This window comes from Colletotrichum gloeosporioides (assembly GCF_011800055.1).
Source record: "Colletotrichum gloeosporioides strain Lc1 chromosome Unknown consensus_100, whole genome shotgun sequence".
Taxonomy (NCBI): domain Eukaryota; kingdom Fungi; phylum Ascomycota; class Sordariomycetes; order Glomerellales; family Glomerellaceae; genus Colletotrichum; species Colletotrichum gloeosporioides.
Window position 1 is genome coordinate 12,856 of NW_025544745.1, and position 21,766 is coordinate 34,621.

The 21,766-nt window shown below is 52.8% G+C and overlaps 7 protein-coding genes across 7 annotated transcripts; 2 read left to right on the forward strand and 5 right to left on the reverse strand.

The window, feature by feature from the left end:
- Positions 1 to 1,747, reverse strand: GCG54_00008124 (Isotrichodermin C-15 hydroxylase; the record flags this gene model as incomplete). Its single annotated transcript, XM_045408096.1, has 5 exons — positions 1 to 166; positions 223 to 389; positions 447 to 761; positions 820 to 1,602; positions 1,661 to 1,747. 5 exons carry the CDS (start codon positions 1,745 to 1,747, stop codon positions 1 to 3), a joined length of 1,518 nt encoding a protein of 505 aa, XP_045257401.1.
- A 1,375-nt stretch (positions 1,748 to 3,122) lies between these two features.
- Positions 3,123 to 3,693, forward strand: GCG54_00008125 (uncharacterized protein; the record flags this gene model as incomplete). Its single annotated transcript, XM_045408097.1, has 2 exons — positions 3,123 to 3,459; positions 3,515 to 3,693. The coding sequence occupies 2 exons, from the start codon at positions 3,123 to 3,125 to the stop codon at positions 3,691 to 3,693; spliced, it is 516 nt and encodes a 171-aa protein (XP_045257402.1).
- A 342-nt stretch (positions 3,694 to 4,035) lies between these two features.
- On the reverse strand, positions 4,036 to 6,250 carry GCG54_00008126 (Arylsulfatase; the record flags this gene model as incomplete). The annotated part of the gene is made up of 8 exons (XM_045408098.1): positions 4,036 to 4,090; positions 4,146 to 4,450; positions 4,513 to 4,616; positions 4,669 to 5,167; positions 5,229 to 5,539; positions 5,594 to 5,755; positions 5,812 to 6,127; positions 6,248 to 6,250. The coding sequence occupies 8 exons, from the start codon at positions 6,248 to 6,250 to the stop codon at positions 4,036 to 4,038; spliced, it is 1,755 nt and encodes a 584-aa protein (XP_045257403.1).
- A 1,345-nt stretch (positions 6,251 to 7,595) lies between these two features.
- On the reverse strand, positions 7,596 to 9,463 carry GCG54_00008127 (Transporter mfs1; the record flags this gene model as incomplete). Its single annotated transcript, XM_045408099.1, has 2 exons — positions 7,596 to 8,515; positions 8,569 to 9,463. 2 exons carry the CDS (start codon positions 9,461 to 9,463, stop codon positions 7,596 to 7,598), a joined length of 1,815 nt encoding a protein of 604 aa, XP_045257404.1.
- Positions 9,464 to 11,950: 2,487 nt separating this feature from the next.
- On the forward strand, positions 11,951 to 12,172 carry GCG54_00008128 (uncharacterized protein; the record flags this gene model as incomplete). The annotated part of the gene is made up of 2 exons (XM_045408100.1): positions 11,951 to 12,034; positions 12,074 to 12,172. 2 exons carry the CDS (start codon positions 11,951 to 11,953, stop codon positions 12,170 to 12,172), a joined length of 183 nt encoding a protein of 60 aa, XP_045257405.1.
- Positions 12,173 to 12,561: 389 nt separating this feature from the next.
- GCG54_00008129 (putative U6 snRNA-associated Sm-like protein LSm4) lies at positions 12,562 to 15,569 on the reverse strand (the record flags this gene model as incomplete). The annotated part of the gene is made up of 5 exons (XM_045408101.1): positions 12,562 to 13,845; positions 13,902 to 14,464; positions 14,980 to 15,139; positions 15,205 to 15,255; positions 15,312 to 15,569. The coding sequence occupies 5 exons, from the start codon at positions 15,567 to 15,569 to the stop codon at positions 12,562 to 12,564; spliced, it is 2,316 nt and encodes a 771-aa protein (XP_045257406.1).
- A 1,755-nt stretch (positions 15,570 to 17,324) lies between these two features.
- Positions 17,325 to 19,801, reverse strand: GCG54_00008130 (Repressible high-affinity phosphate permease; the record flags this gene model as incomplete). The annotated part of the gene is made up of 7 exons (XM_045408102.1): positions 17,325 to 18,073; positions 18,123 to 18,293; positions 18,352 to 18,493; positions 18,545 to 19,037; positions 19,099 to 19,148; positions 19,199 to 19,569; positions 19,624 to 19,801. 7 exons carry the CDS (start codon positions 19,799 to 19,801, stop codon positions 17,325 to 17,327), a joined length of 2,154 nt encoding a protein of 717 aa, XP_045257407.1.
- Positions 19,802 to 21,766: the final 1,965 nt, after the last annotated feature.

Here is a 21,766-nt window from a genome sequence, read left to right on the forward strand (position 1 = left end):
CTATACAGCCACCGGCCGAGGGGTCAAGTGGACCATAAGAGGATGCTTAGCCCACACACTGAACGAGCGACCCTTCTGCAACCAGTCCATGCTCTCTGCCGCAAGTTCGATATCGAAGTTCCAGATCACACGAGCCAGGAACATGCGCATCTCAACATACGCCAAGCTAGATTCCATTAGCAAAATAATCGGTTGTTGAATACAACACTTTCCGAGTCTTACTTCTTTCCAATACAGTTGCGCGGACCAAAGGAGAACACATTCATACACTCCTTTCGGTCACTGGCGAACTGTGGGTCATCAAGCCACCGGTTGGGGATGAACTCGTCAGGTCGGCTAAAGTTGCTGCTGCTGTGATACATGGCCCAATGCGGAACGGACAGCACTGTCTGATGGATTGTCAGAAACAATGCATGTGAGCAATTTTGGTAATACTTCGAACTCACATTTCCTGGAATTCTCTTTCCCAGAACAAGATTGCCTTCCGGTGGGGTGATTCTAGGCAAAGCATTAGGTGCCGGAGGAAAGAAACGGAGGGTTTCCTCGAGAACGGCTTGGAGATATGGAAGATGCGCCGTGTTGATAGAATTCATCTCTGACTCGGAGGTAAATGCAGATCGAATCTCTTCGGCCAACGTCTTGAGGATCGCAGGGTGTGTCGTCAGCATGTAGATGGCCCCTGAAAGGGCGGTGGCTGTGGTTTCCGAGCCTGCAATGATAAGTCCTTCGGAGTTCTCATTCAACTCCTCACGAGAGACGGTCTGGGTACCACGTTAGCCTCAGGTCTTCAGTCGTGAAGTTTCAAATCATCACACATACCAGGCCACCTTTTCCAACGGTCATGCCATGCACCAGGTCAGGTCTGGCATCTGTCAGTGTCAAGCGCTTAGACACCTTCTCTCGTGTAAGTTCCTTGTGCTCAGCTGCCTTCCTGACAAGTTGAGGAGTCACGAAAAATGGAAGGAGATGGTTCGCGACTGGGAACCGTGCAAGTGCAGACCGCATGGCCGAAGTTTTGACATTTGCAAACACCAATTCGACCCATGGGTGCATAGCTGATTGTTGCAGACAGCCGAACGGCTCTCCAAAGGTCAAGTCTCCAATGATATCAAAAGTCGTGTAGTTGAACCATGCACAAATGTCAACCGCCTTACGGCCTTGTTGGCTGTTCTCATGGAGACGCTGGATCAGCAAGTCGATATAGCCCCTGATCATCGGTTCCTGGTCTCGAAGCGCTGCTGACGAAAATCCGTGGGACATGAGCCGCCGTACGCGTGAGTGGTCAGTTCGGTTGAGGCCGGTGATGAGTGGTGGGACAGCATAGAAAGGTGCCTTGCCGTTTTCCACTTCCCCAGACTTACGGTGGCCCATAATCGCTTGCCACGCCTCTGGTGAGGTGAAGGACAGCTCATTGGGACCAACTCGAATAACGGGGCCGTACTTTTCGTGCATATCGCGGAGCTTGACGTGGTAAAGCCCGCCCGTGTAAGAGCGAAGCCACGGGATTTGGGAAGCCGCCCATAGCTTTGGACCAGGATACTTCCGGAGAGGGTGTAGTAGTATGTTGTATAGCGGAAGGAGGACAATGAAGTATACGATGGCCTGTTCGAGGCTTCTGGTCAGCATGTATGATATGAATCATTGCGACTTGAGAACTAACCACACTGATTGCAGCAGAGACTGCCGCTACCACTGGGTAGGAGTCTGCGAGGCACGTGAGCCGTGTCGTAGGCAAAGCCATGTCCATATTTGTGAAAAGAGAATGAGTGAAGAAGCGCCTGCTCGATATATTTGGTGATGAGATGACACTAGAAACTTATATATCGCTTCTTCTCAGGTTCCATCTCCATCTCCATCTCGACCAAGCCCCCATCATGTACGGATAGCTCCAGCCTCCGAGTCAATATGCTTGCTTTTTCCCCACGACGTGAACTCTCGCTTCCACGTCATAAACAGGCCAATTGGGTCTATAACACGGCTGGCGAAGGCGGTATGTTGTGGTGCATTGCAGTACTATATGCGCCGAGGGTTTCAGTTACCACATAATTCCCCGTATCATAACGCGGCACTTGGAGCTGCGACGATCGCGGGATGGAAGGTGGGTGACATGCGGGAAGCATGCGGGCGTCATACGGCATCCGGCTGCAACGTGCGCACGGGTTTTCGGGCGGTTCGAGTTGCGTGGTCCACTGTAAAATTACTGGAGTGTCAGCTACCGCCACATTTTGAGCAGAAGTCGAGACTTCGGAGCTCCTCTTTCTAAGACGAACCAAGTCATGGGTGGTGAGCTTAAACGAACGGGGCAACATCGGGATAAAGCCGACCGGCAGTTGAATGATAGGCGAAAATGTGAGGCCGTGCCTACATGTTGGCAGATCATTCATGAAGAGGGTTCATATATCTTACCAATGTGAGCACCAGAACAGACGTCATTGTCGATCATGACTTCTTGTAGACAATCGGCAGCTCGAACAGCAAAAAGCTATCGCAAATTTGAGGTGCAACAGACAAACGTCAGCATTGTTCTCAATGGCAACGTGGCTCTACTGGGAAGATGTAAGCTCCCCCAGAGAAGCATCAGCATTCGCACTCCTAACCTTGCATCTACACAATGTTTCCACAATTCACAGAGCATCATACAGAGTGACAGGCTACAGAGTAGAAGGGCATGTTTTGCATGTGATTAAAGGCGTGGCTCATCAGTTACATGATGATAATCCAACAAGACATGAACAAGACATGTACTTTTACTCAGACCAATCAAATGGTCTGGAATCATCAAATTGCTTACTTTTCCGCCGCTCCGAATCCTTTCGGAAGCCTCGACCAGAACAGCTGTCGAGTGGGAGTGGGAGTCCCCGTGGTGGGGGCGGCTGTAAGCCACGGTTCCTCCCTAAAGTTTTGGGTACGCACAGCCACCTAGCATTCTATCCGAAGGTGTTCGGAACTTACAGTTCGTCGGAACGTTGACGCACATCCAGATTCACACACGCGCAACTTGGCTGAGATAAAAGCGAAGATATTCCCTATTTCCCAATTGCTTCTCCAACATCAAACTATATTACTAGATGGCTGGTTCAGACATGACAATCTCTACCTTGGTCCAATCATTTTCATCAACCATGGCGACTCTGTTAGCTCCTTGCCACATCATCTCATACGCAACTCTACTTGGCACAACCCTCTTCCAGACCTTCGTCAACACCAAAGTTTGTTATAACGAGCTTCCAAAGACGGCTTTCACAACACTTCAAAAGCGACTTTTCCCCATCTACTTTCGATGCCAATCTATGTTGCTCGTTTTAACGGCACTCACATTCCCGCCCCGTGGGCCAGCATCTCTACTGAAAGAAAAGCGGGATTGGGTTCCATTTGCCATTGCCGGCGTCACCGCAATCCTGAACCTGTTCATCTATGGCCCCAGAACGAAACAAGCAATGATTGATCGTATTCATCAGGGTAACAAGAAGCCGCATTCGTTCCGTCAAGACGGTTGTGCTGACACTCAATACAGAAACTCGCGACGCAAAACAGCCAGACGCCGTTGATGAAATTAGCCCAGACATGCAAGCTTGCCGGAGGCGATTTTCCCGAAATCATGCCATGAGCATTCATCTCAATTTGATTACAATCTTCGCCATGGTATGTTATGGCGTCAGGCTTGCATCCCGGCTGAACATCGAGATGGATTGAGTTCAGGGGCTTGTTGCTCCGTCAAACCCGACATGCACTTAGGCTACTCCAATTTCTTTTGGTTGACTCGCAGTCAACAAGGTGCGCGTCCAGGCGGCAAACTGCGAAGAATAAAAGTTAGAAGGGAAGAAATGTTTCTTTTTGGTTGGATAGACTGCATAAATACAGCTTCAGTACCGTTAGTATCAAATTCATTACTTCAGAATCGCCAGAAAGAACCTTGTTCAACCTCCTTTGGTCCACAATATGAATTATGACGGCGATTTCATCATAAACTCTTGCAAGATTTGAGATTATCGTTCTATTACTTCTGTTGTATCCAATATGTAATGCTTGAAGCTTTCACAGCTCCTCAAACTCTGGCAGCTGCCACGGGCTTTCAGCACCAATAGCTTTTCTATATCATTCATTATTCATGCTTTGTCATTGAACTTCAGTCACACATGACTCACGGGTCGTAGTGCAAGAGCTCCTGCGGCCCTTCGGATCCAATGTCGTAAAAGTCCTTGCAGTCCGAGAATGAAATCTTTGGCTGTCCGGCGTAGAAGTCATCGTACTTAGCATCCAGAGCATCGCGAAGGTTGTTGACTGTGCCATCGGGATGGATTTGACTCCAGGGAAGTCTGCAACTCTCCGCCTTGCAGCTTTTCAGGACTAGGAGAAGGGCATCCAGACGGTCCTGCACAGACGCCAAGGGCCTATCCAGGAGTTGGCCAGTTGCGCTTCCAGCCAGATTGTCCATCTGACCCGGGTCCTTCTGTTTTGGGTGTCAGTAACCATGTCACTTTTGTGGTTTCGGAGTTCAGAATGGCAACTCACCTTCATGTCGTAGAACTCGCGCTCATTGCTGCACCAAACGGAATAGAACAAACTGTAACCATCTCCAAGAACACGCATGGCTTTGTAAGTGTTGTTGGCCGAGACTGTAGAAACTCGTCAGCGAAAGCCCCATCTCGATTTCAAAGTTCTCCTTACCTCCTCCAAAAACATCATAACCGCGCTGCGTGCCCCAGAACTCGACGTTGACGTGATCATGCTTGGGATCATTCTGCGCCTTGGCGATACCGTCTTCCAAGAAAGGGATAGGTGACCCATCAAAGTCATCGCGGAGGGTAATGTTGGCAATCGAAAAGATGGTGGGGGCGATGTCAGTGTGGGTAGTGACGAAGTCTACCGTCTTTCCCTTGGGAACACCGGGTCCACGGATGAGGAACGGAACGTTGATGTCCTCCTCAATAGCGCAGGTCTTTCCCGGCTTCAGACGGTGCTGGCCAATGTGAAAGCCGTTGTCGGAAGTGAAAATGACGTAGGTGTTGTCGAGAACGCCGGCATCTTCGAGACGCTTGAAAACAGCATCGACCATTTCATCAACAGATTGCAGCGTCTGAAGGCGGCGGCGGTAGTAGTTGTCGCCGTAGGCAATTTCAGAGGAGTTGAGCTTGGGGATAATCAAGCCCCAGTTGGCCATGCTAGGCTTTTACATGAACAGGTCAGTATTCACGTTGCACCGAGGAATGGACCAGGATTCAAATCACCTTATCGGGGTTGAAGTTATATGTCCTGGGGACGGTGATGTTGGGGAAAAGGTTCTCATGTCTCTTGGCGGGGATCGGCGGCGTAGCTCCTGCGCTTGTCTCACCGCCGAGGCCGTTGTTGTGAGGCCCAATGGGTGCGATACCGACGAAGAAAGGCTTGCTGCCGTTGAACTTGAGGGCGTCATCCAGGAAACCAAGTGCTCTCTCGGCGACAAGATCATTGCTGTACTCCCCGGGGTACGTCTGTGGCGGGCTGTCGTTTCTTTGGAAGGTTGCGTTCAAGTAAAGGTAGGTATTGGGATCAAGCAGGACTGAGCAGCAAAGTTAGCTGATTTCAGAGCATATTTCGCTTCCCGAATGCTTACAATCACTTCCTGTCCAACCCTTAGGGTGGGGGTTGTTCCAGTTGTCGGTGCTATGGGCGTTGAAGAGCTTGCCCGTGTAGTAGGTGTTGTAACCAGCATCCTGCAGCCAGACAGGCAAATACTTCTCATTGTATCCCTGAGAGACGAACTTAGGATATCCACCTGGATAACATGCCGGTTAGAAAGTCTCGCGATGGGATGTGACAGACTTTGCTCACCATGAGGCGGAGTGACGTAGGTGACGTTGGTGTTGTGAGCAGCTTGACCTGTCAACAAGCTGACTCGCGACGGGCAGCAGATCGAAATAGTGCAGAAGTGCTTGCGGTAATATGTTCCCTCATTCACGAAGTGCTTTTGTACGAACGGCATGTAATCGAGTGAGCCGAGCTGTTCATCCTGGTCGTCGGTCAGAATGAACACGATGTTGGGTTGGCGCTGTTGAACGTTCTGCGCCACCACAGCGCTGGCGCTGAGCGCCGCGGTCAACAGCTTTGACAGACTGAGAAATGACATTGCAACGATCGACCTCCAATTCTGAGAGTGTCCAACGGCAGCAAAGATTCACGAGCAAAGCGCGGAAGAAAAAGAACCAAGCCCTCCCCTTTCAAGCTCGCCGTCGAGGCTACACCGACTACATATCCAGAATTTCATTACCATGCGCTAATTAGCAATGACGGACAAGTGCATCATTTCTCCGACCTCACACTCCCATCGGCTTCTACGCAGTACCTTTCGAATGTCACTCCAAAAGGGGGCCGGCCCCGACTCAAATGTGAACTAGACGGCGGTCCGGGGGGCCCCGTGGTAACGGGTGTGGATACTCGGCCGCCCATGCCCCTTCCATTGACCAACCGGGTTGACTCCATAGCAGACCAAATGGATACCAGAGCCATATCAACGGCTGTCGCCATCGGGTCTTTCGATTTCGTCATCCTGTCAGCTAGCCTAAAATCACTACGATCACCACTTTTTTAAATGGAAATTGGGAGATATTCTCGGACTTTGGCCCTGTTGTAGAAGAAAAAGCTCATGTTGTCAAAATGGGGCCCCCGCGGAAAACGTCCCTGGATCTAGCTATCTGTTCGTATTGACGTATGTCTGGTGAAAAGTCCGAACTCCGAGTAGGAATTGGGCCATGAGTCAAACTTGTTGTCTTCTCAGGGTCAGTCGGAGCTGTCCACCTCCTGGTTCTCGTACCGTAGAAAGTGCGATTTGATGCAGTTCATAGTTGACTCGTGTCCCCTACCCTCCTAGTTCCCACTCGAGGCTCAGCTGAGAGTGCTCAGAGGAGAAGGATTAAAGATATGGGTGCAGTCGCAATAGAACGTGCGGATAGCCCAGATCAATTGATTTGGGTCCAGAGTTCAAGCTTGCATGGCAGCTACGTTAAACGTATCACGACAATTAGTGTCCTATCGAGGTTTAAGGGATTTGAATTGCAAACGACTACAAGCATGACTTGCACGAGATGTGTTATCGGCACGGATACATTCGATATCACCGTCAAATGGGAAATGAGAGACTTCTGTGAAAGACTTCTGTTCATCATGGCGTTCAGCTTTGTGATCGAGGAGGTATCCGAAACATATTGTAATTGACTACTATTGATTCAGTGATAACAACTGTTTCTTAATCCAAATGCAAGCTTGAACATAGACTATCGATTCCTACTCGCGGCGTCAATACTTATGCTGGGGTTATTGATGAGGATATTACCAGCTACGTGTTGCAATATGTATGAGGGTTCTGCAAGGCAGCATAGAGCATGTCGACTCAGCGCCAAATCCAAAGTTTAAGAGTTCAATGGAAGGACGCAAGGTATGATCAATAGTTGTGTAGTCTAGATCGAGATGAAGTCTAAGCATTATGCATATCATCAAGACTCCCAATTTCCTATAATTCCCCCGGCCTAGGTACACCATCAAACAGAGCCAATCAGCTCAAACGACTCCACGCAACGCTGTGCCAACTCCCATCAAATGTAGACTCTTCCTCGGTTCGCTCATCCAGAGATAGCAAAGGTACTTCTGGCCCTCAACCTCGCTCCATAGAAGTAAAGCAGCCAGATTCCAATGATTCCAATCGTGCTCAGTCCACCGAGCAGACTCGTGCCCCTTGCGACACCAAGGTTGCCATACAACGGCCTCGCGAACAGGATGCTCGCAAAGGCCAGCGCCGACCGGAAGAAGTCGTTACCGGCAAACAGGCTGGCTGCATATTGCGGGTAGCTCAGCGGGACGTACACGAAGATGCACTGCATCACCACAAACACCGTGGCGCCGTAGACCGTGATTCCGATCGTCGGCGCAATCCAGTGGATCGCAGGCGATGCCGTCCACGCGAAGATGAATAGACCGATCGTGGGGCCAAAAGCCGCAGGCAAAGCAGGAACAAGGCGGCTCTCCTGCACGGGGAAGCCGAACTTGCGGATGCGCGGGATCATGTAGAAGGCGAGGTAAGACATGTACATGGCGACGCCGATCAGGCAGGCGACCAGGATACACAGGAAGACGAGACCGATCTGGCCGAGGGACATGTGGTAGTAGACCGGGTAGACGAGGGGGAAGACCTCGAAAAAGCTGTAGTAGATGCCGTAGATGATGGCCGTGTAGATTTGGACGAAGAGAATGGCCGGGTCCTTGAGGGTGATCTCGAGGGGCTTGATGAGGGCATCGATGACTACGGCCGAGGTCTTGAGATTGCGCTGGTCGATCTCGGATTGCGACATGAAGCGCGAGTTGCCGGTGAGCTTGCGGAGACGTTTGGCGCGGCGGAGGAGGATGTTAGGGGCAGAGGTCTCGGGAAGGAAGATAAACATCACGATGAAGACAGGGGCGGCGGCCCAGAGGATCTCCCAGAGGGACCAGCGCCAGCCCTTGGCGGTGACGGCGTAGCCTGAGAGGAGGGGGCCAAGAGCGGGACCTAGTTCAGGATCAGAATGATGTTGATAAGGAGTACGATCGGGAGTTGCTTACCGCAGTATGCAGAGCTAGTCCACATGATGAGTGCAAATGGGTAAGAGAGATTCATCATGGAGTAGATGTCACCCAGTGAGGCGGCTCCCGAGGCAAGGCATGGAGAGCCGAAGAGACCCTGCAGGAAACGGAGGACCATCAGGCCGGCGTAGTTGTCGACCAAAGGCGCAGGGATAGAGACGATAACAAAGAGAAGCATCGTGACAATGTAGATCGGGTTGCGCCCTATTCTAGGGATCTCGGAGAGGGGAGAGAACACCAGTGGCCCGATGCCGTATCCCAGGACGAAGAGGGCAAGGCCCAGTGAAGCTTCCGTGAGATTGACACCAAACTCGTTGACGACACCCTCGATTGAGCTCGTGTAGATTGCTGATGAGGTATACACAACAAATGTGTAGATGCAGATAATGGCGGTGATCAGGAGGCGCCTGTTGTTAGACCAATTCAAAGGATTGCTCAGGTCGTCGGAGAAGTACCAATCCACCAAAATAGCGCCATCTTTGGTCTTCTTTGGTGCGATAGGTATGCTCTTGGTCCTTTCAATCTCGTGAGCCTCGTCGACTTCCATGCGTTCCTGTGAGTACGGAGCCGTCTCCTCTCTGCTCCTCGTCCGGGTGGCCCCGACACCGTACGGTCCGGCGTCAGCTGTCTTCTCCTTGGAAAGGGTGTTCTCCTCATCGCTGTGGCTGGAAGCGGAGGAGCTGGCCGGCGCCGGTGATGTTACGGCTGGGGTGGCTTCGGCGGTGTCGTCCTTCTCATCGGAAGAATTCATAACGTCAAGCCATTGTTGCGGGAGCTGGAAGTCGGGCTCTTCTTCCGGGTAGCGGAGGAACTTCGTCCCTGTGAGGAGACGGATGAGCTGGCCCACCGGGGCGTCTATGATTAGGTTCGCCATTGAGACGTTATGTGATGATGTAGCTTGGGCGCTGGTATCTATGATGCAAATTGTGCGCTGGAGCGATGTTGGGTTGGTTGGTTCGCTGTCGCAGGCTCTAGACTTGGATGTGTCTATGCCTTCAGGTCAAGTATGCTTGATGTTGAAGCTGATGGAGTGGTGAGCAAAGAGAATTCTAGACATGAGATATTCAGGTCATCTATATAGCCATCATCATCTCGGACGAACAATGGAACAAGCCTCTAACATCAACACCAAAGGAACTAACATCGCGCCTAGCACGTCAATGATGACCGAGCAGGTGTCAACCCTTCGTCCGTCCGTGGCAGCCCGGGCTTACGAGCACCATTAAACGCGACGCGGAAGAAATCAAGTCCCCTTTCTAGCGCCTGTGAGCATCAATTATGAATCACACCGGATCGAAGCTTTCGAAGCTACCGGAAAGGGAGATGGCACGCATGCATGGTACCGCCTGTATGGGTTGCTGTCGTGCTCAAGCGGCGCAGGGACTAGGGCACTCGATTTCCCCAATGGGCAAATCTGATTACCACGTCTCAAATCTGCTGCGGTAAGATCTAACCGTGTCACCGGGCCATTGGACCCTCGTTTCGCGTCTGGACTTTGCGATTCAATCCGAGTCGTCTGGAGCAAGAGACAACATCATCTAGGGCTGACGTGACGCTGTGGGGAGGGAGATGGCTTGCGGCGGGCGCTGGAGTTTAGCACGCTAGGCCCGTGTGAGCAGTTGGCGGTCCCTGAATGTGTAGTGAGTGATAGTGCTGATGGTCGGACATTGGTGCTTCCGTGTAAGATCAGGATAACGAGCGGTACATGACAGAATCACTAATCCGCCCCACGGATTTTGGTGTATTTATCAGCGAGATCCGGCATCCCTCGTAAATCTGTTTGCAAGGCTGTCTGTGATTGGCTTGTCCGTAAGAAAGAAAGCTAATGTGCGGTTGGGGTCAAAAGTCTAAGCCCAATCGTCATCCCGCGCCGACTCACAGGTTACACCATTCTCGAATGGGAAGATGTTTTCCTCCGACTCTTATAAATCCGTATGCCGCCAAGCAATTAGAATGCCACTTCGATGTTGAAGCTTAGAGCCTGAGAGAAAGCCGTCGAGGTGCGCTGGTCTGTGGCTTGCGTCGGCAGATGGCACGTCAGGAACGTTTGCAGCATACAGTAAGCACCACTGAACAAGATCCCCCTGGCCGTTTGGAAACTTCTTCACGAGACGTGAGGTTGTTTGATTAGCTCTAGATGATGATTCCAGGTGTTCACGTCGTCTCATGTGCAGAAGCTTGATGCCCCTGTGGCTGCCGATAAGACCCTTCCTCAGGCACAATGGTCGAATTATTCAGCTGCGATGAGTCTGTCAGCAGAGCCTCGATTCAAGCCTTTAGTGCCCAAGCTACGTCTCATGTCTGCATCCCGGCAACAACGGTTTAGATAAGGTTGTTCGACGGCAGATGAGTCACGCTGGACCACCCTCTCGGGTTTCCGGTTGAGGTCGGGACACACGAGCGTTCGGACGTTGCACATGGCTCTCTGGTGAGCGGGAATAGTGCTAGTCTCCGTGCTTGCTAAGTCCGATGTTATGCACAGCTCTGGAATCATTTGCAGCGAGAGGATCTTCAGTGATAACTGTCAAGCTTGGTTCATCATCTCCCCAACTATCAAGTACCTATGACCAAACTATGTTTTACCCTACTAACACATACCCATATGCAACATCCGAAAGGCTTTTTCTGACGGGTTATACTCTTCTAAGATGTATCCTGCCCGGGCATCGCAAGATTTCGTTGACTTCATGCAGAAATGACAGAGTTCATGTCTTTATTCTACCACCCCCCTACTTCATTGACTTCTTGGGCAACCTGACTTCTGAGCAGTCACGTATGCTTAACACTTTAGTAACCATCACATTCTTTGGGATAACTCACTTTCTTTCTAGCTGCCCAACTTCAGATTCGCGACCTGTCATCAAAGCTTCCTGTCGCATGGCCTTCTTTGAGATTATGCCGCCTATGATAAGGCCAACTTGGTCGAGAGATTCAGCCGCGATACTTTGACAGACCCTTGTGCGTTTCTTGTATCTCAATGAAGAGTCTCAGAGCTATAGTCTGAAACTTGTCAAGAACAAGTCCGGTCTTCCAACTGCACTTTCATTGTGTAGAAGGTCTGAGGATTTCAGTGGTCTTCCAGGGGGGCCTTCAACGATGCGACAATGGTTACTCTTGAAACTGGTCTCGATCCAATCGCCATTTGATCTTACCCGTATTCAAGATGTGAGCCTTATAATATGTCCATCGGCCATAGCCCCTGATGGCTCTTGGGGCACCACAACTGCACAATACCACCATTCAGACACCGTCATTGCAACTTGTCATTTGCGTCCATCAACAACATTGCGAAAACACTCATCGCCTAGAGAGTCACATCAACCACATCATCGTCTTCAACCATCGATGCTTCTCCGCCGCAATGTCCTCCAACACCTGCCCGGAGTATGTCAACGACGAGGACGCCATGGCCGTGGACAGCCCCGTGGAGCAGCAGTCGCCTTCAGTAAGTCGAAACTTGGACCTGGATCTTGACGTTTCACAGGGCATGGCCAAACTCATGATCGAAGATGACTTGAACGCTGGCGAGCCGATGTGCCTTGACGAGCCAGAGACCCAGCACACCTCAGGTGCGGAAAGATAATGTACTGTGACCAACTGCGTTCTCTGCGGCATACTCGCTACCAGCGGCATCACTAGTTAGATCCCCTGGTACCATACGATGTGCATAGCTTTAATCTCAAGATTTTCATGTCTGATTAAGTAGGCATTGATGATGAATTCGAAGCTCATGATGAGGAGCTGCAGCAGGTATTGGGAGTTCGTGAAGATGTCGTGAGCAGCTGGCAAATTGGCTTTCATAGATTTGGTGTCGTGATCTTATTCTTTGTGTGTTTTCTATTCTCAAAAGACTTAAGGGGTTATCAAGTTCATCTGACAACGCACGTTTGATCCGACCTGTGCCTCTCTCTATGAACACTCACTGACATCTACCAAGATTGATTCAACAGCTGATCAACACCACGATAGTCATCACGACGTCCAAGGATGCCTCGTCTCAGAATCGTCCTCCAACCCGCCAGTCTCCTCGCCCAGCCCCGTAGTCCTCTTCACCTGCTCCGCAAACGACGCCATCAGCTTCGCAATGCCAGACTGGACGTCCATGTTCCTCTTCTCCGCCTGCTCCACCAGCCACCAGACGCGCTCATCCTGTGCATCAAGCGACTTCCTCACAAGCACCAGCAACGTCTGCTGGCTGATCCACACCTCGGGCTTGGCGCCCGACTCCGGGTCGGGAGCGTCGCCTAGCATCTCCACGCACTTGTACGCCATGTTAAGGTCGCCGGCCATGACGTGCTCGAAGACGACGTCCGCGAAGACCTGCCGGTCGCCCTTAAGCGCCAGCTCCGGGTCCTCGGCTACCAGCACCCGCCGCGCCTCCGCATCCTCGCAGGCCTGCAGAAGATACCGGACCGTGACGTGGTTCGGGGGAGCCTCCGTGTAATTAGGGGCATTCTTGTAAATCTCCAGCGCCTTGGCATACCCTTGCGTCTCCACCGCAGCCTCGACGAGTACATTGAGCGCCGCAATCGGGATCTTGTACTCCTTCTTCAACGTAGCCAGCGCCTCGAGGGCTAAATCCAGGCTCTCCGGCTCCTTCTTGACCCACTCATAGATCGAGCGCGCGCTGGCGTATGGCGCAACGGAGATGGCGTTGAACATGATGCACAACACCCTCAGCGCCCCCTCCAAGTCCCCGACGCCGCCGTAGCAATCAATCAGCGGCTCGTAGTGATGCGCCTGCAACTTCCCGCCCCGCTGCGCAATCAGCTTATTCGCGTTCGTGACCAGCTCGAAGTCGTGGTGCCGCGCCGCGGTGTTGATGATGTTCAGCAGCACGCCCTCGGGCAGGCTGTACCTGTCCGCCTCGTACAGCCGGCCCCAGACGTACCGCGTGCCCTCGTAGTGGTACGCCTGGCTGCAGACGTCGAGGAGCATGTGCCACATGGACAGCGGGCTCTCGGCGGCGTCGTCGGCGGCGGTGGTGTGCGCCTTGCTGTGCGCCAGCCGGACTGCCTCCTCGACGAACCCGCGCTGCGCGAACATGAAGATGAAGATGTCGTAGACCCACGGCTGCACGGGGACGTGATTGTCGATCATGCTCTCCAGCTTGTCGAGGGCGAGCTCGAACTGCCCGTCGCGGAGCAGGCCGAGGGCGACGTGGCCGTCTGCTTCCGGGTTGATTTCCGTCCAGGACTGTTTCATGGCGGCTAGGACCTCGTTTCGGACTATGTAATCGGGGTGGACTGCGAGAGCCTGTATTCCCACCGGTTAGCTTACGAGATCCGGCACTTTTTCTTCTGATATCGTACCGCTAGCGCTGCGTGATGAATTGCTGGCGAGGGCGCCAAGCGAAGCTCCCTCATCTCCGCAAACAGCTGTGCCAGCATCGCTGCGGAACCCTGGACATCTGCCATGGCGACGACCAAGTGCTCGTACAGCGCAGGGCTCAACTCGGCGTCGCGGTCAGTGACCAAGTGCGCTATGATCGTAGCCACCTTGTCGAAGCTCTTCGGCTGCCCGCGCAAGACTTCCAGTGCTTCGTACACAGCAGCCTCCGGGGCAGCTCGCAGGGCTTCTATTGGGTCCGGTTTAGAGGGGTCCCGCGGTCGTTGTCTCGCCGGCGGCTCGTCTTCAACGGGCACAAGTCGGCTTCTCGCATCTTCAAGCTCCTTCTGAGTGGCAGCTTTGCGGTATGCGCCGGCCCCGTACCGTCGACATTGTGTTCGGACTGCGCGGGGTCGATTGGTGAGGGTGGAGGGGAATCGGAGTCTCGTTGCGGGTGACGGACGGGCGATGGCTGGAGAGCTCAGTAATTTTGCTGCGGCATGTGCGTCGACGGAAGGGCATAGGCAGCGCCATAAGCCGTCGAAAACTATTCGGGATCCCGACATGGGAGTTCGCAATACTCGGGGGTCGCGTTTCTGCCGAAATTCTTGGAGCTGTACCTGGCAGAATTCGGAGCTTTCGTCACCAAACATCCTGGCCGGCGCGGGGTCACGTGACGTCCAATGACTGTTCCAGGAGGGCTCTCGAAGAGCAGCAATATGTACACGGGCAAAGCACTTGAACATGACACTCATATCATGGATATCTCTTGTTTGATTGTAGAGTACTTAAAATGATTCATTCGGCGTGCACGCGTTTCTAGGCTCAGGTAGCTGCTGATGATGCCTAGGGAAGTCTCCAACCGTCAGCCCAGCACCAGCACGCCCTGTCCCTCCGTCGCGAGACGCTCTTTGATGGGTTCCATGGGCAGATGCTTCTCTGCTTTGGTATTATTCTGGATTCTGGACCTCTGCGTGGCCCGTTGCGCCGTAGCTCATTCTCGCATTCCTCGCAGTCATGGAAACCTTCCGCCTCATGATGATGGGCCGCGGCCCCTTCCACGGCCGCCTCTCTGTCCTCTACCGCGTCCCCTGTCTCCGCCGCGGCCGCCGTGGTCGCCTCTCGATTGTCCGCCCCTGCCTCCGCGGAAACCTCCCTGGTTGTTTTGCTGGTTCTCCTTGACCAGATCGATAATATCGTCGGGAACTCGGAGGTATTTAATCTGTTGCAGCGCGTCAGCGTTCCGTCTCTCTGGATTCAAACTGGGTCGCAGGCCATTGTTCATACGTTGTTTCCCTTCACGTAAACCTCGGGTATCTTCACAAACTTGTCGCCTTCCTGTATCCACGTCAGTCGAGGGCGTCCGGTCGGGAGGACTGATAGCCGTCGCGTACCGGACTCGTCTGCACGACCTCCTTCAACGTCAAATTCATCCAAGTGTCGCACATGACGAGGTGGCCATTGAGCGTTTCGCCGTTCTTGAGCTCCACGAGCATAGGGTGCCCTTGGGCAGCGTTCAAAAGACCGAGGGGTAACTGCGAGACCGGGACAGCGTTAGCGAAACATGCGGCGCCAAAAGCGAATAAAACATCAGAATCGCAGTCGCCTCTGCGTTCTCTGGGCATGAGAGCCGGCGCGGGCATACGTACCATCTTGCAATCTGGGCTGCGTGAGCTTGCCTTGAGAGGAGGAAGCTGGGAGCTCGACGCGGCGGTTTGCGGTTATGCGACCACCAGGAATTTAGTGGGGCGTTTTGGTTTCGGTGAGCTTCAGGTGTGCAACAAGCGAAGACCAGCGGCGGCGGACCCTTTCTCACCTTAGGCCACTATGGAACGCTGAATGACGTAGCTGATTCGTGGACAAAGGACCCTTAGAGCTTCAATTACACCGTCTACAAAAATCATATCCTGAAGCACGCAAGCCATCTTTGTAGAAACTGCGGCCCCTTCCTCTTGCCGGAGCATCTCACCAGCAAAACTCACAAGCCGGCAGGCCACGTAGATAAAAGTCGACGTCACAAACATTACACGACAATGCAAAAAGTTGACCAACGCGGGGCTCGAACCCGCAGCCTTCAGATTGCTACACCGCTCAAGAGCGGATAGAAGTCTGACGCGCTACCATTGCGCCAGCCGGCCAGGTTCGGGATCTCCAATTGTTGATTGGAGGCGTTACGGGTCCGGACAAGTTTGCGGCTTAAGTAGCGCGATTGCGGAGCATCCGTGTTCGCCCGACCCACACTTAAGCCCACAGCGTGCGACACTGAGATGCGAGTTGACGGCTTTGTTTCAATCAGTCGCGATGCTGATCTTTCTTTTACTCTACCTATATTCTCCTAGTTTCAGAATTCTTTCTTGTCTCAGCTTTAGACGCGCGCGGTCGCCCTCAGCACGTTGCCATTCCAATCAATTGTTTGTTACGAGGTCTACCTCCGGTAAGAGCAAATGCTGATTCAACTTACATGGTTTTTGAATGAGAAATCGTTCGGGACACCGCGCTCAAATATCCCGCGCCAAGTATTTAAGTCAATTGACTTTGGCTACCATGTTAATGTCAGATATACGATTTTAAAGAATACTGCAAGCGGTAGAGGTTTGCTATTTTCCCTCTAACCTTGCTGTCGATGCCTGCTATGTTTCCTTCAGAAACCAAAATCAGACCATACCCCTGAGAGGCCTATGTGCCGGCATTACACAAACAAGCAGCTGATCAGACCGGACGAGGTCATGAAGATTAAAAGGCATAGATTAAGCGCTGCGTCGGCGCCTGGCCGGTTTATCTACGCGTCTCGAAGACATGCCACAAGACAACGTAGTATAACATAAACGCCTACCTCTAGATGGGCACTCCAGCTTATTGAAAGCAGAAACCAACATCCCTCGGATCAGATTTAACCAGAATTATCGTCTGTTCACTTACCTGCTACACTAGACTGCTTGCCACTGCCGAGGTTCTCTGCCCAGCCGTCGTTCGCTCCCCGGCCGGCGACCCACCAACTCCGACTCCGGCCCGCTTCAAAATCATCACCACATCCACCTCCGCCCACCGCCCCATACAGTAAGGGCTAGGGCATCTCCCTCCAACAACAGCTGGTCGGTTAGCTCAGTTGGTTAGAGCGTGGTACTAATACATCATCAGATGTGTTGAGTAATGCCAAGGCCGGGAGTTCAAGCCTCCCACTGATCATGGTCACAGTCGTCCGCGACTTGCAATCTTTTTTGGACCGTTGGCTGATGTTGCTGCGTGAGCAGCCTCATGATGACATTACTCATGTACTGTCTAGCTGGACATATAATACATACACATAATCATAAGAGCAATTCACTTGCGTTTTTCCCAGTCATAATACATAAAGTCCTGCCCAAACGCCCGCTTTCCCTTTCAGACGCTTTCCTAAAAGAAAGAAATCATGCTCTCGAATCTCGGCGCAAGAGGTTTCCGGCATCGTGCAGCTTCACGTTCTCCATGGGCTGCGCACCGCGATCGATTCTGCCCCACCCAGCGCCCCAAGTTGGGACCTGTTCAGGTGGTATTTCGTCTGCGTTGGCCGTGGAGGGACCGTAGGAAGAAGATACGCCGCTATTTCGGAAAGTCATGGCGTACTCGTCCGAGCTACCGGTGCTATTATTTGCACCCCTGTCCTTCCTCCTCTTCCGCCAGAACCTGGTTTGATTTCTCCTCCTGCGTTCTTCTTCGGCTAGAAGGTCCGGAGACGTCATGATGCCGACGCGGACAGCCCGAATGTTGCTCATACGGGGGTAATGGAAACCAGCAGGGTGGCCGCCAGCGAAAGGGTTCCATCTGCCGCTGTAGCGCGGGTAGTGTGATATACTGCCGTTGCGACCGCGATCGTAAGAGGTTGGGGTCTCGCCGGCCAATTCTTCGAGCGTCATTCCTTTCGTCTCGGGAATCAGGAGGGTGGCGAGCATGCCCAAGAACATGAACAAAGCGAACAGCTCGAGAAGACGGTCAAGCCATGGCGAGCAGGCATTGCCGTGACAGTCGGCAGGCGTATCCTTCGACAACAACGGGATACTAATAATTTGTGCAAGAATAGCGCCGACTTTGCCCATCGCTGCTGAGATACCATGGCCCGTAGATCGATAGCGTGTCGGGAAGCACTCTCCCGGAACGATGAAGGTTGTCGTGTTCGGGCCTGTCCATGTTAGTTTGGTCAGCGAAGACGGCACGTTCCAAGCACTTACCGAAGTTGAAGAAGAATTGTCCAATAATGTAAAGCGTGAGGAAGATTGGGTGCGGAAGCTGATGAAGCATGAAGCCCAAGATGCAAAACAAGACGGTCAGAACGAAGAACCCCAACATCTGCAGGGGCTTGCGACCCATGGTGTCGATGGCGAATACACTGGCCCAGTACCCTGAAATGACAATGTCAGCGGAAAGAGTTCCGAGGCATATTTGCAAGAAAACCCATACCAGGGATGGCTCCAGCAGATGACAAAATGATCATGCCGACTGCTTGATTGTGTAGCTTCTCGTAGAAATTGGCTCCGTCGCCGTAGCCAATGGCTTGGAGCACAGAGGTGTTGTTTAATCCTAGGCCATAGAATGCCAGATCCTGCCTCGTATGTCAGCGAATTCACGGTGGTCGAGGAGCAGGGTGACTTACAAGGAAGAACCAGGACAAGGCAGTGCCCATCAAGGTCTTGAAGTTCTTCCACTGGGCGAAGAACGCAAACGTATCGCGCCACGAGGCACTCGGGGTGTTATATGCGGGTCCAGCCTGTTTCTTCATCCTGAATTGTAGTTCTGGGTCGACTTCGCCTTTCGATTTGCTAGCCATGTACGCCTTGATGTCGGCGTCAGCCTTCTCGACATCCTGCTCCACATCAAAGGTATAACGGGGCGTCTCGGGAATGGTGACGCGGTAGTACAAGGCAAGACAGGCTGGTAGGGCACCGACTCCGACAATGATACGCCATGAACGGTCGGCAGCAAGTTGACAACGTTCATGGCAGCTGGCGATCGTGGTGACGTCGAGGTAAGATTCTTTAAAGGCTTCTGCCGTAATGAGGGCGACAACTGAGGCACCAAGTTGCCCCAAACCTTGCATGCTGAAAACTGCAGCAATCATGGCTCCTCTCCAGCGGGTTGGCGCAAATCTGTTGCGAGTGTTAGCTAAAGTTTTCCCCGGTTATAATTTTGACAGGAGGGATAACGTACTCTGAGGTGATGACCGAGCTGAGCGGATAGTCGCCGCCAATTCCAATGCCCTGCTCGTTGTTAGTTATGCGGGCATAGAGGAAACCCATTGTGTCCCTACCATGATAATTCTCCAAAAGATCATTAGCCCTGTGAACCCAACGGACTGACTTGGCGAGACAAGTGCAGCGCTCAGCGTCGCCAAGATAATGATGCCAAGCTCCACCCCGTACATCCTCCTCCTGCCGAAGACATCCGCAAGCCAGCCAAATACAAGCTGGCCGATGATTATTCCAGCACTAGTCGAAGCCTTAAGAGCGGAGTTGACGGAGCCCGGTAACTCTCCGTGGTTACCGCCGTAGCCATGCTGAATTTGATCCGGAGGCCCTTGCCAGAAAACAACACCCAGGAGGGTGATAATGAGGTTGATTGCAAAAATATCGTACGAGTCGAGGAAGAATCCAACACCTGCTACCAAAATCGCTCTCACATCTGTTCCATCGTGTTAGTGAACACGCGTCGGCAAATGGGCAATCATCTACTAACGGTATAAGCCAAAAGGAACTTTGTCAATCTCGCTCAAAGCCAGCCGCCTCCGTAGGGCGGGGTCTGATATGTGCGAATAGTCGTTGTAAAAGTTGTGAAAAGCATTGTTGCCTCCGTTGGTCCGCCGGTAACCCCCTCGCTCGGAGGGGGTCATCGGCGGCGGTAACATGTCATCCATCTTCAGAAGTCTAGCGGTTGAATGCTCGAGCGGTGAGGGCGATTGATTACGACGGCGTTGTGGCCCGATCTATAACTCGATGGTTCGCCCGGCAGCCATGATGAAATCGGAAGTCGTTCGTATACCAAGATGCGTCGTCCTCCTCCGGTGATCCTCCCCTCCAGCGTCAGTCCAAGAATGTCGTCGTCACAGGCGGTGTCGGTCGACTCGATGGGGTTCTCCGGGTTATTAGACTGGTACTCGAAATACAAGTGATTGCGGCGAGATCTCTGGGCGTTGAAGATCAGGGGACTAAGTTCAAGCGGCTCGGATGTAGGTGCGCGGAATGAAGGGGTGTGGGAGAGTTTAAAGGGAATGTGCTGCAAGACCGTCTGGGCCGCAGAGGCGCATGCCACCTACGTCCCGCAGGATCCGTTCTGCAGGACGTTCGTAATGGCACACCTGATGGGGCGAGCGAGGGGCTGAACGTGGGCGACAGGGTACGACAAGGCAAGCTTGTCGCAAGGGGATGCCTGAACCAGGGATGAGGGGGGCGCCGGCCGCGAAGTGACCGATTGGATAGGCGGAATGGGACGGGGAACGTTATGTCCGTGTTAACTGTCGGCCTTGTCTTTGCCTGTAGCATCAGCAAAGACGTGGACTGTGCTTGATGTGAGGTTAAATGAGGCAGGAAACGACAATGATGTAGGACGATAAACAGATGCGGAAATGGACTCGTTGGACGAAGTTTAGGTTGAAAGGAGCCTTATCGTGGTGGTGGTTCGCATGCCTCCAAGGTTAGGGGGGTTGTTTATTGACTCCCGGTGGGAGTTTGGGGGCCACACAGTCCAGGAACGGCGAGCCCCAAAGTCAAAATGATGAGTGTGTCGGGATGGAGAAAGTATGCAGTCATTTTGGGAAGCTCGGTGTCTGATCCCAAAGGGAGAGATGTCTCAAGTTGTTAATGTGCTGCGCTAATTGGAGAAAACTTGGAATGAGACTGGAGATTGAGTTTTTCGCACTCTGCCAGAATTAGTTGAAGAGACGAACAAGAAACGTACTTTAAAAGAGTAAACGGCAGCGGGCGACTGTGAGTGTAAGAGGATGGATGCAATGAGTGAGTGGTACGACGTGGGCCCAGAAGGCGCAGGTGAGATTAATCCCGGGCCACGTGTTGGCGATACCGCCGTATGTTCACTCTTCTGCCAGGGGCGGGGCTTTCTGCAGCGTTCGAAAGGCTGGGCAGACGACCTAAGGAACGTTGACATGGCGCTAACGCAAATATGAACAGAAATGCAGCAGAGAGAGACACCGAACGCTGAAAAAGAATTCGTTCTCGTTGTCGTAAGATGGCCCCGGCTCTCAGCGGACAAGCTTTGGTTGGCCATACGTACGCTTTGTGGAGGGAGATGGGATCGGACAGATGTGAGGGCCAACTGTTGGTCATTTGAGACGAGGAACAGCAGCAGTGCGCGGCCAGCCAGAACGGAAATGGGGGAGAGGGACAGGCCAGAAAGAAGGGACGGGCAGTTGCCAAACTGTCACGGAAGCCGGACCTGGCTGGGCTCTGGGTCTGAACGCACCAGGACTTGACTGCAGGATAAGGTGCCTTAGATACCAAGGCAAGGTAGGTACGGCGGAGGTATCCGTGCTCAGGTGAGGTAGTGTATTAAGACAAGGTACAGTACCATGGATACGAATAACTTGGGAATAAACTTGAGGAGGCCAGACGCCAGCCCGTGGATCTCAGACATCAGGGTGCATTCGCATCCGGAAGCTGGAAATGGGCACAGGCAGGCAGGCAGGCAGGCAGGCTCACAGCTGAGGAGTGAGGAAGGCAGGCAGGCAGGCATGGATGGGAGACAGGGCAACACAGGGCAGGTGCCAGGTGCAACCCCACGTTGCCTCAGTCATGGAAGCCCCCACCTCGCTTGCTTCTTGCCCGTTGAATCGTTGGTCGACCCTGCCCTGTCTTCACGCCTTAAG